The sequence below is a fragment of the Manis pentadactyla genome, chromosome 12 (genome assembly GCF_030020395.1).
Source record: "Manis pentadactyla isolate mManPen7 chromosome 12, mManPen7.hap1, whole genome shotgun sequence".
NCBI classification, from domain to species: domain Eukaryota; kingdom Metazoa; phylum Chordata; class Mammalia; order Pholidota; family Manidae; genus Manis; species Manis pentadactyla.
The window spans coordinates 8,702,202-8,720,386 of record NC_080030.1 but is presented as its reverse complement, the minus strand read 5'-3'; the positions used below and the strand labels follow the sequence as shown (position 1 = coordinate 8,720,386).

Sequence of the window (18,185 nt, the reverse complement as noted above, 5' to 3'; positions counted from 1 at the left end):
GGAAGGCTTGGTGTCCGACCCGTCAGCCCTAGATGCTGGCGAGTCCTTGAAAAGCCATGGCACCAGGCATTAAAGGGGCAGGCACGCCACACTGCCAGGGAGGAGGGAACGCAGCCCAAGCCGGAAAATTTTTATTTTCTTTACACTGAAAGGTCATTTCACACTTTCACACCAGTCCACAGCTTGTGGCCCTGTGGAGGTTGTGGCTCAGCTCTGGCCGTGCTGCTGATTGTCTTCCTCTTCTTCCTGGCCCTCGGGTGGTGGTGAAGGTGGCTCCTCCAGCCCTGAGGAGGACGCCAAGAGCTCGCCGGTGGACCCTGCCAGGCGGAAGACCACGGGGATCTGGGCCAGGGCTGGGTTGGTCTCCTGCAGGCCCCGGATCCACTTAGCCAGTGTGGCCTGGTCATGAGCACCTGCCATGCATATGGCGAAGATAGGGCCTTCCTCCACTGTTGGGAAAGATAAATCTTTAGAATTTGTGTATTAGGGACTGGAGCAGCCCCCTCACACCCATACTCCAGGGACAAGGGTGGGGACTTTAAGCTTCCTTTTGGCTTTCTCATGTGTCCAAGCCTTTGCATAAGATACCCCCTCTGCTTAGTCTGCTCATCCCATACTTCACCTGGGTTATGCTTCCTCCAGAAAGTCATCCCCCCTCACCCCACCCTATGCTGGGTGGTGTGCTCCTCCCCCGAGATCCCAAGAATATAACTTGCCTGTTGCCCCATTGGCTGGACCTGCCCAAAGGCAGGGACTGGGCCTGTCTTTGTCACATTCATAGCCAGCCCAGAGGTGGCAGGCCTGAGCCCCTGGGGGGGGTGAGACTGTGTGTTGAGTGGATGTGTATAATTTGGCATCTGCTTGGTCTGTGTGGGGTAACCGGGTAGGGTCTCAGCCTACCACCTCCCTGGACTCCAGAAGCCATACCTCATCCTGTTTGGTGTTTGGAATCCTGCCCATCCCTGGTCTTACCTTTATCGATGTCAAACTCATAGTCATCCCAGCCACTCCTCTCGTAGTCCAGGTCCAGCTGCACTGGGTAGTAGAGGCTCCACTCCTCTGGAATCTCCTCTACTTCCTACTCCAGGAGGGGGATGGAGGCAGGGTCAGAGGCCCAGGAACTCCTAGCCACCTGCAACCTCCCCACACGAGCCCTCAAGGTAGCACCAGCACCGCTCACCCTCTCCTCCGGGGGCAGCAAGTCAGCTCTGAGGACGTGGTAATAGACACACTTGTCACGGAGCCACAGGGAGAAGGGGCCCTCAACAAAGAGAGGCCGGGCTGGGTTGTGGTGGGCCAGGGCGGCCTGCTGGTCGGGACTCTGGATGCCTGGTGTGGAGACACAAGTGCCTGGGGGCTCTGCCCAAAGGCCCATGGAGCGCACCCGGCAGGTCCAGTGAGAATCTAGCCATCCGGTGGTGTGCTAGGCCTTACCTACAATGTGTGGTTCGCAGGGATCTGCAGCCCCTGAAGAGTCTGTGGGCAAAGGCATCTGCAAGGAAGAGCAGCGATGGAAGGCTGCAGCACCCAGCCCTTCCTGAGGCACCAGGGAGACCGGAACAGGGAAGGGGGGAGTCCAGCTAATTTCAGGCCCCTCTTAGGATATGTCTATTGGGCCTCCTACCTGTCATTCAAGCCCATCCCTTCCTCACTTTTATTCAATTTGGCAACAGCTACTGACATTTAATGCTCACACAGGGGAACACGTGGACAATTCCCTCTTGATGATTTGGATCAGTTCATTCCCCTTACAAATCTGGTGTCAATGATTATTTTACATTTCAACCTCTCTGTATTTTTCAAAATGAGATGGGAAAAAATATTTAAATACAAAAACTATATATGCAAAAAAAAGAAAATTAAAAAGGTATACGTGCTTGCAAATGCGTAGGCTCTCTGTGGAAGGAGACATGAAGTGATCACTTCCAGAAAGGAGACGAGGTTGAAGGGCCAGGCTGGGCCTCTTTGCTGTGTGTTCTGTGCACTGTTTGGCTTTTAATGCATTACTTTTGAAAATGAAGGAATGAATTGAAAATACCTTCCTGTGCAATATACACAAGGCCAAGTCTCTGTCCTCTTCGACCTGAACCCTGCATCACCCACAATGCCACCCCGATGGTCCTCTGCCCCACCCCATCCAACACCATCCACGCGGCCGCCAGGGGGCGCTTTAGAAATCGCAAATCCTTCCAGAAACCTGACTCCCACCCATCCCTCCTCTTTGAGACCTCCCAGGGCCTTTTCCTGACCTACACGTTGGAAGCCAAGCTCTTTAACCCCGCATTTTCTGTGCTTCTCCTCCCGACTCCTACTCCCACCCCCTGCACTGGTAGGAGGAAGCCCTTGCTGCGTCTCCAGAGACTCCCAGCTGCCCTCTGAGCCCTGATGCACACTGTTCCCTCTGCCTGGAATTCTCTCACTTCCCCCATCCTGCCTGAGCACAGCTGGCCCTCACCTCCTCCTGCCCCTTCTGGGTTCCCACAGCCCCCAGGGCTTCTCAGTCTCAAAACCAGCAGCTCTGAGAGGAACCGCTATTTGGGGTCAGCCTCCAGGACCGGATGACAAGTGCTGCGAGGGGCTCTCTTTTGATCCCCTTTGTGGCCTGAAACGAGTCAGGTCCCCAGGACATGGGGAGGGTGGGGGGTGGACGGAGTATGGAATATTTTCTTCAGTCATTCAACAACTGCTGAGCATCAGCATGGTGCAAGACCCTGTGCTGGGCCTTGGGAGACACAGGGGAAACTGAGTCACAGGACTGCATAATCAAGCTCAGCACAGGAAGGAAGGGTGCCTTAGCCAGGAAGGAGGAAGGGGATCTTAAGGAAGGAACAGTAGAGCTGAGGACTGAAAAACATAAAGCGTCCCCTCTCCGGGGAAGAGTAATCCTGGCAGATGGAACAGAGAGTGCAAAGGTCTAAGGAGGGAATTGGCAAAGAATGCTCAAATTACAGAAAGGCAGGCAGACACCTGGAATATAATGAGCATAGGGAGAGCATAGGGCCAGAGGTCAGATGTCAAGGGTGTGAGGACTGAGGGCCATGGGTATCGAGTGGAGGTCTCAGCCAGGAAGTCACAGCCAGTCTGAACCACAATCACTCAGAGCTTAAGTGAAGGGGGCCCAGTCGGTGGGGGTGGTTGAGCGTGTGGACAGGGGTGGATACCTGGTAGATGGTGACCCTGGCACTAAGGTCAGGCTCCATGTGCCGCAGGCCCAACCTGGCCAGGTCCACAGGGTCCTGGGGCAGGTCCCGGGGAATGGGGAAGGGGTTGATGTTCTTGAAACGGGAGAACCACAGCTTCATGCGCACGAACTTGAGCATAGGGTAGCTTTTGCGTCCAAATATCTGAACCAGCAGGAACTCGGTGTCCTCGTTGGGCATAACCCCTGCACTGGGCAGATGGACGCAAGGCCTCAGGGATGGCGCATACGAGGGAAGGGGAGACCGGAGACATGGGAGGCAAAGACGAGCAGAGGGGATCAAGGGGAGGGCCAGACGGAAAGAAGCGGAGACGGGGGAATTTTAAGTCAGGAAAGGATGAGAGAGAGGGAGAGAATCCGAGAGAATTTAAGGAAACGTCAGTGGGAGAGAGGAAAGAGATGAGACAGAGAAGAAGGGGAGCAAACCAGCCAGACAGGACAGACAGGTGAGTCAGAGCCGTGGAAGGATGGAGGGGCTGAGACCACGGAGAGGGAGGCAGCCTGGTCCACGGCCCAGAGCCTGCTGGCCTCACCGTGGTTTTCCATCTGCTCCAGGACCGCAATCCCACACTCCTGCTGCCGTGGGTAGTGGATGAAGACGCTCTGGAAGAAGTTGCGAGGCCGGAAGACCTCTTTGGGGAAGATGTCGAGCAGCAAGTTGTAGACGGCCAGGTCCCGCTCGACGCCATACTCCCGCATCTTGCGCAGGGCCAGGTAGATGAAGTCAACGTGGCCGCGCTTGTGCACGCTGTACTGCCCGAAGTTCTGCACGGCCTGCACAAAGCTCGCCTTGTCCCGAGCCCCATCTGACGCTTGCCTAAACAGCTCCTCATGCGGTGCCAGGGTCTTGGTGAGCCTCCTCGGGGGCTCAGGTGGGCGCGGGACCAGGGACCATTCGGAGTTGCTGGAGACTGAGCTGCAGTGGAGGCCCTGCGAGGCCTGCGGGGGAACCTGGCGACAGAGGATGGCTGCAGGAATCTGCACCTCGGGGACTCCTGGGCTGGCTCTTTCCTGGGAAAGGGGCCAGGGGGCATCCCTAAGGGCCTCCCAGGAAGCGTGGTGCTGTGGTTACAAACCCAAGGTCAGGCACCACCACAGAGTGTTAGAGAACAGTGGTGAACCCCCACGGAGCCAATTCGGCAGCATTCTGCACCTTGACAAACACACACTTCTGACGCAGCAGTCCTGCACCTGGTACTTAAATCTGACAGCAGTAAACACACCTGCACCAAATGACCTCTGTACATCCGCTGCCGCAATGCCAACAGCCCCAGCATGCATCAGCCAGGAAATCACTAAGGAAATGGTCATGAACGTGGACAAGGAGCCTCTGGCACTACAGACACACAGAGGAGGTCTCACACGACCCGGAATGAGCTCCACTGTCTATCATTAAATGAAAAAAAGCTGGTACGAAACAATGTGTAGAGTAGGCTCCCAGGTGTGTAAAAGAACCCCAGCTTACATATACAGGAGAACCTCATTATCTGTGGATTCTATATTTGCAAATTTGCCTACCTGCTGAAATGTATTTGTAATTCTAAATTCGATCCTTTTGATGCTTTTCTGCTCATTTGCAGACACGGGGAGAGGGGTGAAAAATTTGAGTCACCCAGTATCTACATTCCCAGCTGAGCTCAAACAGTGAGGCACTTGGTCTTGTTTTGGCTCTCAAACCATCAGCAAGTGTCCTTCAGAGGTTTGTTTAGTGCACGTTTTTTACGTCTTTTTGTTGGCGATTTTGCTGCTGAAAAATGGCCCCCAGGTGTAGTGCTGAAGTGTCATCTAGTGTTCCTGCCTGCAAGGAGGCTCTCCTGTACCTTACAGAGAAAATACCCATGGCAGATAAGCCTTCTTCAGGCATGAGTTATAGTGCTGTTGGCTGTGAGTTTAGTGATAATGAATTAATATATACGAAATAAGATGTCTTTAAACAGAAACATACATACAAGGTATACGGATCAGTTGATAGAAAGGTTTTGACCAGAGGCTCACAGGAACCTACCGTATACTTCCCCTGGGATCAATCGTTCAGTATTCACTATTTCAATATATACAGTCACTTTATAAAACTACAGTGAATTTTGAGAACTGTATGTATATATATATTTTGCATCTCTGAAATATCTCTGGAAGGAAATACACTAAGTGTGCAACATCTCTTGCCCTAGAGAGGGGAGCTAAAGGGTGGCCCAGAAAGAGAAGGACAGACCCATGTCCCAATGTGGCCTCAGAACTTTTTGAATTTGGAGTTATTATTGCCCACTGTAACTATCTTTATTACCCATTCTAAAGACAAATTTCAAAAACTGTAATAGAAAAAGAAAATGCAGATTTTGGAGAAAATGCAGGATTCTCTCCTTGACTATCTTCCACCATGATATGCCCACATCCTACTTTACTGCTCAGGCCTCAGTTTCCCCATCTGTTATGACCCTTCCCATGAGTTAAAGGGACTGTTTCCCAGAGTGGGGAGTTCATACTGCTGGGAACAGGCCCAAACCCTCTGGAACAGAAGTTGGCAAACCCTTCCTGTGGGGGTAAAGCCGGCCAGCTGCCTGATACACCAATAAAGTTTTACTGAAACACAGTCATGTGTGTTCATTATGTCTGGTCTGAGTCTGCTTCTGTGCTTTCGTGCATTAGTTACCAAGGTCATCACCTAAGTCCACTTAGCTCATATTTCCCTATATTCAAATTCAACCCTCTCACCCATATGAGCATGGCACCTCTTAAAATGAATAAGGTACATTAACCTGGCCCTCAGAGCGGACAGGCCAGCCCAGACTCCCCAGAGCTGGCTTCCCTGGGTGGATCCTGAAGGCACTGGGAGCAAACCCCAGGCGTGCCTGCGTCCCTCCACCTCAGCACTTGTCTGGCTGGTGGTTACCTGAGCGAAGGGCGCTCTGGGGAGGGCAGCTCCACGGAGGCCTCCCCAGCCCCGAGCGAGGCCCCGGGCCAGCAGGATGGCTTGGGCCCAGCGCATGTCTCTGTCTGTCAGACGACCACCTGGACAAGAGAAGACAGACAATGTCACCCGAGTGCCCTAGCTGCTAACAGAGACAAGACCCCCGCTCAGGGGTGGAGGCCGAGAACCAGACTAACTCACCATGCCTCACTGGTTTCCGCATCCACAAGATGCGACTGAAGTGACTGTTAAAATCAAGGGTCCCTGTTCTGTTGGGCCAAAACCCTACCGTGAGGAATTTGCTCCCACAATGGTCCCCCTCACTACCGAATCATTCTTGTTTTTTATCTGCTTTATTTGCATATCATACAGTTAAAGTGTAAAATTCAATGGACTTTTTAAATATATCCAGAGCTGTGCAGCCATCACTGCAATCTAATTTTAGAACATTTTTGTCGCTCCAGGAAGAAAACCTCTGCTCACTAACAGTCTGCACTTCCCTGACTCCCAACTGTAGTTAACCACCAGCCCACTATTTTTATAGATTTGCTTGCTTGTGGGTATTTCATAGAGAATCATATGTGCTCTTTTGTGACTAGCTTCTCACTTAGCATGTTTTCAAGGTTCATCCACGTTGTAGCATGCATCAGAACTTCCTTTTTTTTGCCAAACCAACCAAACAAAAAAAATTCTGTTATAATGGCTATAACCACATTTTATTTATCCATTCACCATGTGGACATTTGGGGCTGTTTCCACTCTTTGATTTTTCTGACTAATGCTGCTTATGGACAGTCGTGTGGATATTTCATGTGAACATATTTACACTTCGCTTGGGTATATACTTAGAAGTCAAATTGCTGGGACATTTGGTAACTGTTTTTAACCTTTTGAGGAACTTCCAAACTGTATTCCAAAGTGGCTGCACGATTTTACATTCCCACCAGCAGCATATAAGGGTCCCAATTTTTTCCCATCTTTGCCAATACTTGTCTTTTTTATTACAGTTATTCTAGTAAGTGTGAAGGGTATCTCATTAGATTTGCATTTCCCTAAAAATTAATGAGGTTGAGCATTTTTCCATTGTGTATCTTTGAAGAAATGTCAATTTAGATTATTTGCCCATTTAAAACATTGGGTATTTTTACTTTTCAGTTGTAGAAGTTCTTTATATATTCTGGATATAGACCCTTATGATATAGAAATACTTTCTCCCATTCTTTGAATTGTTTTTTCACTCTCTTGATGCTATCATTTTTGGCACAAATGTTTAATTCTCATGCAAGCCCAATTAATCTGTTTTCTCTTATAGCTCTTCTTTTGATGTTGGATCTAAAAAAACCATTGCCTAGCCCAAGGTCATGAAGATTTACTCCTATATTTTCTTCTAAGAGTTTTATAGTTTTAGCTCTTACATGTACATCTTACATTTAGATCCACACTTTGAATTAATTTTTATGTATGGTATGAGGAAAGCGTTCACTTCATATGGATAACCAGTTGTCCTGGTACTATTTGTTGAAGAGACTGCTCTTTTTCCATTTTATTGTCTCGGCATTCTTGCTGAAAATCAACTGATCATAAATGTAAGGGTTTATTTCTGGCCTCTCAATTCTATTCCATTGATCTAGATGTTAAAGACTTATGCCACTATACACTGGTTTCATTATTATAGTTTTCTGAAGTTTAAATCATGAAGTATTTCATGACACTACTTCGTTTTTCCTTTGTAAGATTGTTTCAGCTATTTGGGTCCCTCATAATTACATTTAAATTTTAGAAATGAGCTTTCAGTTGCGAAAAGCAGAGGGATTCTGATCAGGATTGTGTTGAATCTGTAGATCAATGTGGGAATATTAGTATCTTAATTTTAAGTCTTCTCACCTATGAACATGGGGTACCTCTCCCATTCATTTAGACCTTTAATTTCTCTCAAAAATGTTTTATAGTTTTCAGTGTATGAGTCTTTTATTAAAGAGACTTTGTTAAATTTATTTGTATTTCATTCCCCATGAAGCTACTGTATATGGGTTACTTTCTTATTGCATTTCTGCATTGTTCATTGCTAGTGTACAGAAACACTATTTTTATATGTTGATCTTGTGTCCTGTAACCTTTCTGAATCATTTGTTAGTTCTAGGAGCTTTTTATTGGATTCTTTAGGAATTTCTATATACAGGATCATGTCATCTGCAAATAGAGATAATTTTACTTCTTACTTTCCCATTTGGAAGCCTTTTCTTTCTTTCTCTTACCCAAGTATCCTTGCTGGAGCTTTCATTACCATGTTGAACAGAAGGGGCAAGAGTGGACATCCTTGTCTTACTCCTGTTGTTAGGGGAAAGCATTCAGCCTTCCAACATTAAGAATGATGTGAGCCATGGTGTTTCAGATTCCCTTTATCAGGTGGAGGAAATTCACACATCTATACCTAGATGTTGAGTGTTTTTATCAGAAAGGTATTGGATTTTACCAAATGCTTTTTGTTGTATCTACTGAAATAATCACGTGATTTCTGTCCTTTTTCTATTAATATGGTGTATTATATTCTCTGGTTTTCAGGTTTTAAACTAACCTTGCATTTCTGGGATAAATTGCACTTGGTCATGGTGTATAATCCTTTTATATGTTGTTAAAATTTGGTTTACTACTATTTGATTGAAAAATTTTGCAACCATATTCATACAAGATAATAGTCTGTAGATTTCTTTTAGTGTCTGGTTTGGTATCAAGGTAATGCTGGGAAATGTTTGGATCATTTTTATCACCATTTAAATTTCCTCTAGCACCTCCTGTCTTGACCTGCAGTCTCCCTCCAGCCTGTTACACATCTCTGCTCCCCTTACAACAAAGCTTCTCCCAAGCGTGTCTCCTTCCTCAGTCTCTCCAACTTGGCTGCTGCCCCATCCACTCCATTGACACCACCTGTAAAGGTCCCCTGGGTGTTCTACAGTTACCAAGAGGGTGATTACATCTCAGGCATCATTTTACTCAATTTCTCAGAAGCATGTGGCATGGGCGAGGCGCTCCTCCCTTCTTGACACTACTTATTTTCTTCCTAGCACCCAGGCCTGTCTCTTGGCCAATCAGCAAGACCCACTGCCTTCTCTAAAGTTTGCCATGTGTGCAAATTTGAATGTGCAGATGAATCACCTGGGATCTTGTTAAAATGCAGATTTTGATTAGCAGGTCAGGGGTGAAGTTAAAGACTCTGTACATCTAACAAGCTTCCAAGTGATGCTGATGCCTCTGGTTTGGGGACCACACTTTGAGGAAAAGTGCTACAAAGAGCCCCACATTCTAGATTGTCTGTCTGGTTCCCTGTGGTGTCATTCAACTTGTTCCTTTCTTCTCTATGTTCAAAGAAAACTGCAATGGTTTTCAAAGTTTGTTCATATGAGAATCATCTAGGGAGCTTTAAAAAACTTCCCAACGCGAACCCTCCCACACTGTTGGTGGGAATGTAAATTAGTTCAAACATTGTGGAAAGCAATACGGAGGTTCCTCAAAAAACTCAAAATAGAAATACCATTTGACCCAGGAATTCCACTCCTAGGAATTTACCCTAAGAATACAGGATCCCAGATTCAAAAAGACATATGTACCCCTGTTTATCACAGCATTATTTACAATAGCCAAGATATGGAAGCAACCTAAGTGTGTATCAGTAGGTAAATGGAAAAAGAAGATGTGGTACATACACACAAGGAATATTATTCAGCCATAAGAAGAAAACAAATCCTACCATTTGCAACAACATGGATGGAGCTAGAGGGTACTATGCTCAATGAAATAAGCCAGGCAGAGAAAGACAAGTACCAGATGATTTCACTCATCTGTGGAGTATAAGAACAAAGCAAAAACTGAAGGAACAAAACAGCAGCAGACTCACAGAACCCAAGAATGGACTAATAGTTACCAAAGGGAAAGGGACTGGGGAGGGTGGGTGGGAAGGGAGGGAGGGATGAGAGGATTATGGGGCATTATGATTAGTACATATAATATAGGGGGGGCATGGGGAAGGCAGTGTAGCACAGAGAAGACAAGTAGTGACTCTATAGCATCTTACTATGCTGATGGACAGTGACTCTAATGGGGTATGTGGTGGGGACTTAGTCATAGGGGGAATGTAGTAACCACAATGTTGCTCATGTGAAATCTGAGCATAAGATTGTATATCAATGATACCTTAAAAAAAAAAATCCTATGCCAAGGCCATACCCCAGATAATATTAAATCAGAAAATCTAAAGGTAGAGCCCTGGCATCAGCATTTTAAAGCACTCCAGTGACTAATATGCAACTAACATTAAGACCTTGGTCTAAACCTTAGCTACTTAAAGTGTGTTCCAGGTACTAGCTACATCATTATCATCATGTGGGAGCTTATTAGAAATGCAAAATCCCAGCCCTAACTCAAGAGTTGCGTTAAAGTCTGAGAAATGGCAATCTATGTTCTGATGGATGTCAAATATTGATGCCAGCCCTGAGCTCCAGCCTCTATACCTAACTGCCATTTTGGCGTCTACCCAGCCATCTCAAACTTAATTTGCTCCAAGCTGATATCCCTGCTCAAACTTTTTATCACCACCCTAACCAATGGCACCAACATTCCTAGTCATCCAGGCCACAAACCTAGGAGTCATTTCTCTGAGTCCACTATGTCCCTCAATCCCCCATTCAATCCATCAAGTAGTCCTGGTGACTACTTCCAAATCCATCCCAAATGCATCCATTTTTCTCCATCTGTAGACCACCACCCCAGTCCATGACCTCTTTCCTGAATACCTACCCAGCCTCCCACTTCTTTCCTCATCCGACTCCACTCAGGTCAGTTCTCCCCGCTGTGGCCTGAGGGAGCTTATTTAAATGTCAACTAAATTCACTGTTTTCAGCTTTAACTTGCTGATGGTATGCCACACTTAAAATACAATCACACAGGGTCTACCCCTCCAAACTCAACTCTAATCACTGGCGGCTCCAGCTACACTGTTTCCTAAACAACCTACGTTTATTCTAGTCTCAGAGTCTTTGCATTTGCTTTTGTCTGGATATTTCTTCTTCCAGTTCAGTCCATAGCTCTCTCTGGTCATTCAAGTCTATATTCAAATGAAAGGTCTTCCCTGACCCTACACCCCACTTCCAATCTAAAGCCCCCATCACCTGATGAATGCATATTTTTACAATTTTAGCATTTGAGATCACCTGTTCCCTTTACTTCTGACCTGTTCAATGTCTGGCTTACATAGGGCGTCAGGGAATTTTGTCTCTTCCTCATCGCTGTGTCTCCAGCACCCAAGGCAATGCCCGGTGTATGGTAGGTACCTAAGAAGACCTAATTTCTACAAAACGGCGGGATGTACCTACAGCAGTTCTGAGGCGGCCTGCCAGGATTCTGAATTCCTTAGGAGAAACAGGCAAACCAAGGTTGAAATTCCAACCTAGCTGCCCACTCGCGTTATGATCTGGGAGGGGGCCTTGACCTCTCTGAATCTCAGCTGTTCCATCTGCAAAATGGGAGAATAGGGACGGGAGGAGGCGGGTACATGGAGGGCGGCCTTTCCCGACACATCCCCGCCCCCACCCCAAAGGTCATGGTGCCCTGGCCCTGCAATCGGGCTCCTCGGGGGCTGCCCTCCCGCCCTGCAGGCCCAGAACAGGCTGTCCCAGAACCCAGCGTATTGTGCTCACCTCCCCACGCGCGACCTACATACTCACGCGGCCGGCCGAGAGCTCTGGACCGGGTATGGCTTGCCACTGGGCGCCGCCATTTTGCCCAGAGAGCTTCCGGGTCAAGAGCCGGGACAACAGCAAATCGAAAACGCCGATTTCCAGAGATCCCGCTCGGGAGGAAAACCAATAGGAACGAGGAAAAACCTTGGTACCGCCCCTCAACGGGCCAGGCCCCTCCCCTAACGAGGCTAGCGAATCCCCGCCCTGGGAATTAAGGAGCTCAGCCCAGGAGGGAGTAATTGGACCGTTCCGGGATTGGAATTCAGGGCTTGGGGGTCTTGACTCCAGTTGCGGCTCTGGTTTTCCCACCTGAAATGTGGGAATGAAATATTAAACGTGGAAGTGATGTGAACTCCTTCATTTGGCCAACAAACATTTATTTAGTTATTTAGATTTCTGCTTTCTGTCATTCTACCATCTCAAAGAAACCATGAAGTTACAAAAATTAATTCAACAAATATTTATACATATTTTAAAACAAATGTATGCTAGATGCGGAAGGAAATACAAAATTAATTTGTAAAAGGAAAAGAAACAAGTTCTCCAAGTGCTTAAAATTTGTTTGCAAGGAAGGGCATATTTTCCTGAAGTTAAAATGTAAAATGCTACATGTGATTTACAAAATGGTTGATATTAAAAAATGGATTAATTTTTAAGAAGAAATGTTATAGCCTGAGCTTTGTGGCGATTATGCAGGTGTATATGGATGTAAAAATTCATTCAGTTCTCCATTAAGATCTGTAAATTTTGTTTTAATATCTCAATTTTAAAGTTTTTAAGAGTGATAGTTGATTCCTGGACCTATAATACGTATACTTTTCTATGTGTATGATATACTTTAAAATTCTATTTAAACACTTCACACCCATTGGGATGACCATTCTCAAAAAATACCCAGACCTTAGTAAGTGTTGGTGAGGGTGTGAAGAAAGTGGAACCCTTGTTCCCTTGTGGGAATATAAACTGCTTCAGCTACTATGGAAAACATTATAGCAGTTCCTTAAAAAATTTTAAATGGAGTTGCCATATGATTCAGCAATTCCATTTCTGGGTATATTCCCAAAAGAAAGCGGGGAGGTGAACACACAGTTACATACCCATGTTCATGGAAGCGTGATTCACAGTAGTGAAAGCAGCTCCAGTGTCTATGGACAGATGAGCAGATAAACAAAATGTAGTGTATCCATACAATGGAATATTATTTAGACTTAAAAAGAAAGTGTTGGTATATGCTACAACATGGATGAACCTTGAGATCATTGTTAAATGAAATAAACTAATCACAAAAGGACAAATAATATTATGATTCCATTTACATGAGGTACTTCAGGTAATCAAATTCTCATAAAAACAGAAAATGGGTGGTGGGGGCCAGTGGGGCGGGGGAGGAGGATGGGGAGTTTGTGTTTCATAGAGACAGAATTTCGATCTTAGAAGATGAAAAGATTTTGGAGATGCCTAGTAGAGTTAGTTGGTCGCATAACAACATGAAGGAATTTAATACCACAGAATTGTACACTTTAATATGATGAATTTTATGTTATATATTTTACCACAATGTTTTAAAAAGTTGATCTAAAAAAAGATTAAGTGATATAGAGAAAAGTGAAGCAGAGAAAAAGAAGAGGTGCAAGAGGGTTTGCTGGTGGACATTGGCTGGTTCCGGGAAGGCCTCACTGAGCAGGTGACCTTGAAGTAAAGATCTGAAGCAGGTGAAGGAACTATCTGGAAATTTAGAAAGCATTTTGGGCACGAGGAACAACTGCAAATGCCCTGGAGTGACTGGAGTGGAGTGAATTTAGGGGAATGTGACAAGAGTTGAGATCAGAGTACGGTGTGTATAGGGGAAGCTCCTGGACTCCCCCAGGAAGTTCCAGATTAGCATATCCAAAGGGGGCTTGGCAGTATCAGAGGCTCCAAGCTAGGTCGGTTATCCGCCCCCATAAAGCCATTTCTCCAGTCCCTTAGCCTCCATGACGTGGGGGCGCAGACATGGGAAAAAGAGGATACCTTCAACGACCCTTAAAATACCTGAACTACACTGCGCGGCCGCAGCACATCTGCTACATCGAGATTCCTGTGATTGGCCGAGCTGAGAGGAGCTAAATCCAATCAATTGCTGGTCCAGGAAGACTTTTGCGTACCCCTCCCCAGCACGTTGACGGGCACGTGGGCAGCTGCTTGGTGAGCTACTGCCCTCTGCTGGGCGTGCCCAGCTAAGCGCAGGCGCAGTTGCTCTGCCTAGCTGGGGTTTGGGTGAGGTGTGGATGGTGGTGGGGTCCAGGACCTGGCCATCCCTTCGGAGCTCCCAGTGTCCTTTCTCCTGTTGAGGCAATTTCGGCTCGTATTTTATTTATCCTTCCAGAAATAGTGGATTCAAACACGCATTGACATATTTTTTGTATTTATTAACACACAACACGATAGTATGTGTGAAGCCCCCAGTGGATCTCTTAACACGGAGCCCTCAAAACACCCCTAGGAAAAATAGCAGCTTCACGATGGAGGATCCTGTCAGACACCACTTTAAATTAAACAAGGGACGAAGGGTAACATCATCAACCATGAGTCATAGTAACATCATGAGCCCCTGATATAAGAAGGGAACATCACCCCTCTGGTATCCTTCCAGTAATGCAAATACCTCAATCTAATAAAGACAAACCAAATGGAGAGACAGTCTACAGAATTACTGACGAGTACTCTTTAACAGAGTCAAGGTCGTGAAACAGGGATTGTCACAGACTGGAGGGCTTTAAGGAGACGTGACCACTAAACATACTGAGGGATCTTGGATTGCGTCCTGGAACCAAAAAAGGATATGACTAGAAAACTTGGAGAAATCCAAATCAAGTCTGTAGTTTATTAATAGGATTGTACCAAACTCAATTTCTTAATTTTGATAAATGTACTATGGTTATGTAAGATATTAACAGTAGGGCAGCAGGGTGAAGGGTATGTGGGAACTCTCTGTACTATTTTTGCAACTTTTCTGTAAGTCTACAATTATCTCAAAATAAAAAGTCAAAAGCAAACCTAAGAAGCAGGCATTATTAATATGCCCATTTTCCAGAAGGAGGAAACTGAGGCACAGAGAGGTTAAGACACTTATCCAAAGTCATACAGCCAGGAAGCAAAGAGGGCATGTCCCAAACCCATGGAATATGGATTCAGAGTCCCTGGTATAACCACAGCACCACAATGCTTTTATTTAATTGAAACAGAGTGCTGTATATTTTGTCTTTGTCCTTGTCTATGTCACGTGTTCCCTATTGGTAGATCTACAGGGTGACTTGTTATTAAAAGGCCACTGCAGTAAATGTTCTTGCACATGTGTCATTCTTCACACCTACACTTGTACTTCTTAGGAATATTCTAAAAATGAGATTTGCTATCTAAGAAGGCATATTAGATAGACAGGGTTTTCCAGAGAAATGGAACCAACCATCTATAATATATATCACCCCAGAGACACACAAGTATGTGTGTGTGTGTGTGTGTGTGTGTGTGTGTGTGTGTGTGTGTGTGTGTGTGTGTAGAGAGAGAGAGAGAGAGAGAGAGAGAGATTTATTGTAAGGAATTGACTCACGTGATGATGGAGGCTGAGAATTCCAGGATCTGCAGTTGGCAAGCTGGAGACCCAGAAGAGCAGATGATGTAGTGAAGGCCTAAGAATCAGGAAAGCCAATGGTATAAGTTGCAGTCTGGCAGTTGGCAGGCTTGAGACCCAAACAGAGCTGATGTTTTAGCTTCACACTGAAGGCAGGAAAAGACCAAGCTCAAGGCAGTCAGAAAGGAGGAATTTCCTTATGGGATGGAGGGTCAGCCTTTTTGTTCTATTCAGGTCTCTAACTGATTGGATGAGGCCTGTCCCTATGGGGAAGAGAAACCTGTTGTATTCTGTCTACAAGTTAAAATATTAATCTCATGAAAACACCCTCACAGACACACCCAGAATAACGTTTAACCAAGTATCTCGGCACCCCGTGGCCCAAGCAACCTGACACATTAAACTAACTGCCAGAAAGGGTAAGGACATTTGTTATTTTTTTAAAAAGCTTTCTTGTTCAACCAGTTGTTTTTTAACAAAACATCTTGCAGAGTTCAAGGGTGGACAAGGGAGTGGGCAGCTGTAGAATGGCCTGGAATAACCTCAGCCACAGCCTGGGATCCAACCTCCTCTCCACCCTCCAATTGGTCTTGTAGAGAGGGTTGGAATGGAAACACAAAGGGGACCCCCTCCTCAACTGTCCCCAGCCCATGAGATGCTAGGAAATCATGCCCTTCCTTTGTGGTTAAGCACCAACATTTCTCAGATGTGGGTTCGAGTCCTGGCTCACTGACTTTAATTCCATTTACTCAGTGAGCATTTTTTGAGTGCCTGCTGTGTGCAGACACTGTCCTGGACATGGGGGGCATAGAGCAGTGAACAAAATAAGCAAAGCCCTGTCCCCTGTGGAGTTTCTGTCCTTTCTGGATGAGAGAGATAATAAGCAAAAAGGAGGTAGGAAAAAGCAAGGAAAGGAAATAGAGAGCTGTGGGGTTTTTTAAAACTCATTTTTAAAAAGAAAGTCTTGTGGAAGTAGGTATAACCCATTGTTAGGTGCAAGCATTAAGCCACATGCATCCTCATGCCCATTTTCTCAAAGTCCGTCTGGAGTGCAGAATTCTATTATTTCAGAGCAGGTAATCAGGGAAGGCCTCTTTGAAGAGGTGACATTTGAGCAGAGGAAGCGAGGGAGAGGCCATAAAGGCGTCTTGGGGAAATATATCCGGCAGAAAGGGTTGATAGTGTAAAGGTCCTGAGGTGGCAGTGTGCTTGGCCATTCATGAAATACATACGGAAGGATATGGGAGCATCAGGATCAGTCTGCCGCTGGGAGAATGGGTTGGTTTCTCTGAAACGTGAATTTGTTCATCTGTAAAATGGGCCTAGCAGTTTCTATGCCAAACTGATGGTGGTGAAGTTTAAATGAGATTGTGCCTGGTACAGAGCCTAGCGTGGAATAAGCCCTCCACACACAGAAGCCATTAGGAACAACAGCCTCTGCCTTTTCGGGAGAGGAAAGCTAAGTGAGGAGGGGGCTGGCAGAGACAGGTTGCCAAGGCAGGGGCAGGGGGCAGGGAGCTGTGAATCTCACCCAGAGACACACAAGTACAGAATTGTGTGCGTGTTTACTGGATGGCTCTGAGAGTCTGAAAGGTTTAGGATTCTCTGAAGATGAAGGAGAGGCTGGGTTTTTCTTTCATGACTGCCCTGAACCCTTTGGGAAACCCCGTTCCTTGCAAGATCCCACCCTTCTCATTTAGATGGGAAACTGAGGCACAGATGGGCCAGGGCCTGGGACACGCCAGACAGGAGCTGCATAGAGGATGGCACACCGGCAAGCTGGTGATGGGGGAAGCCCCCAGGACTGGGGCCTCCAGATGGAGTCCGCGCCCTCTCTCTGCCTCTATTCCCATCTACAGAGACAGAGAGAGGCAAACGCAATACGGAGACATCGAGAGAGAAAAAGAATGACCCAGAGACGTGGAACAGAAACAGAGACACAGAGATGGAGGGATAAGGAAAAAGAGAGGAGACATGGGGACAGTGAGAGAGACAGAGACAGTGAGATACATTCACAGAGACAAAGACAGACAGTAAAAGGTTAGGGAACACATAAAGGGGCATAGAGCGACCTAGGGACAGAGCCAGAGGTGGAGACGCAAACCCACAGAGGGAAGACAGAGACCCAGAGAGGGTTGCCCCCTAGGGAGACCCCGGGTTGCCCCGTCTGGGGGCGCGCCACGAGCTCCCCGCCCCGCCCCCGTCGTGCCTGGGCGGTGACTTCAGAGCCCGCGCGGATTCTATAAATGGCCAAGCCGCAGCCGGCCGGGGGCGGGGCCGAGTGAGTCAGCGCCCCGCGCGTCACCGCCGCCCGGACCCCACCCCTGCCCCGCCTGGGCCGCCAGGGGGCGCCGGCGGGGAGCCGCCGGTGCGCACATGCGCAGGATTCCGGAATTCCCGCGTTCGAATTCTGTGGCGTCACCTCCGTGCTGTGTGACGCCCGGCAGTCGGCTTCACCTCTCCGCGCCTCATATTAAACCCCCACCTCATGAGGCTGTTGTGCACAATGAGTTAACAGATGCAATACACCTAGTATTTAGCGGTATCTAACTGCCAGCTCATTTTATGTATTTTCGTTAACTTGACTTTAGCATACTAGTTCGCCCAGTAGTTCTCTAAAGGTGAGGTCTGTCCTCCCTAGCATCCCCCCACCACCCGGGAGACATCTGGCAATGTCTGGAGACGTTTCTGTTTGTCAAGACTAATAGGGTGCTATTGTCATCTCGGAAGTAGAGG

The 18,185-nt window shown here is 46.9% G+C and overlaps 1 protein-coding gene across 13 annotated transcripts; it reads right to left on the bottom strand.

Annotated features, from left to right (window-relative positions):
- Nucleotides 1-115: 115 nt before the first annotated feature.
- On the bottom strand, nucleotides 116-15,447 carry ECSIT (ECSIT signaling integrator). 13 transcript variants are annotated; one of them, XM_036883616.2, is made up of 9 exons: nucleotides 11,798-11,865; nucleotides 11,470-11,613; nucleotides 6,090-6,208; nucleotides 3,733-4,150; nucleotides 3,162-3,385; nucleotides 1,435-1,537; nucleotides 1,181-1,329; nucleotides 973-1,078; nucleotides 116-449 (listed from the first exon to the last, which is right to left on the bottom strand). In XM_036883616.2, exons 3-9 carry the CDS (start codon nucleotides 6,183-6,185, stop codon nucleotides 208-210), a joined length of 1,338 nt encoding a protein of 445 aa, XP_036739511.2. In that variant the 5' UTR covers nucleotides 6,186-6,208; nucleotides 11,470-11,613; nucleotides 11,798-11,865; the 3' UTR covers nucleotides 116-207. The 13 variants fall into 13 exon arrangements, with proteins under 13 accessions (XP_036739511.2, XP_036739504.2, XP_057345859.1 ...); XM_036883609.2 differs by having other exon boundaries at nucleotides 11,474-11,613; XM_057489876.1 differs by having other exon boundaries at nucleotides 11,474-11,613; nucleotides 11,825-11,841.
- Between the last annotated feature and the right edge of the window lie 2,738 nt (nucleotides 15,448-18,185).

Coding starts and splice junctions, on each gene's coding strand:
- ECSIT (XM_036883611.2), bottom strand. CDS start 6,185: ATGCGCTGGGCCCAAGCCATCCTGCTGGCCCGGGGCCTCGCTCGGGGC. Junction 1,330..1,434: donor CTGCGAACCACACATTGTAG/GTAAGGCCTAGC, acceptor TCTCCACACCAG/GCATCCAGAGTCCCGACCAG. Junction 1,079..1,180: donor TGCTGCCCCCGGAGGAGAGG/GTGAGCGGTGCT, acceptor CTCCTGGAGTAG/GAAGTAGAGGAGATTCCAGA.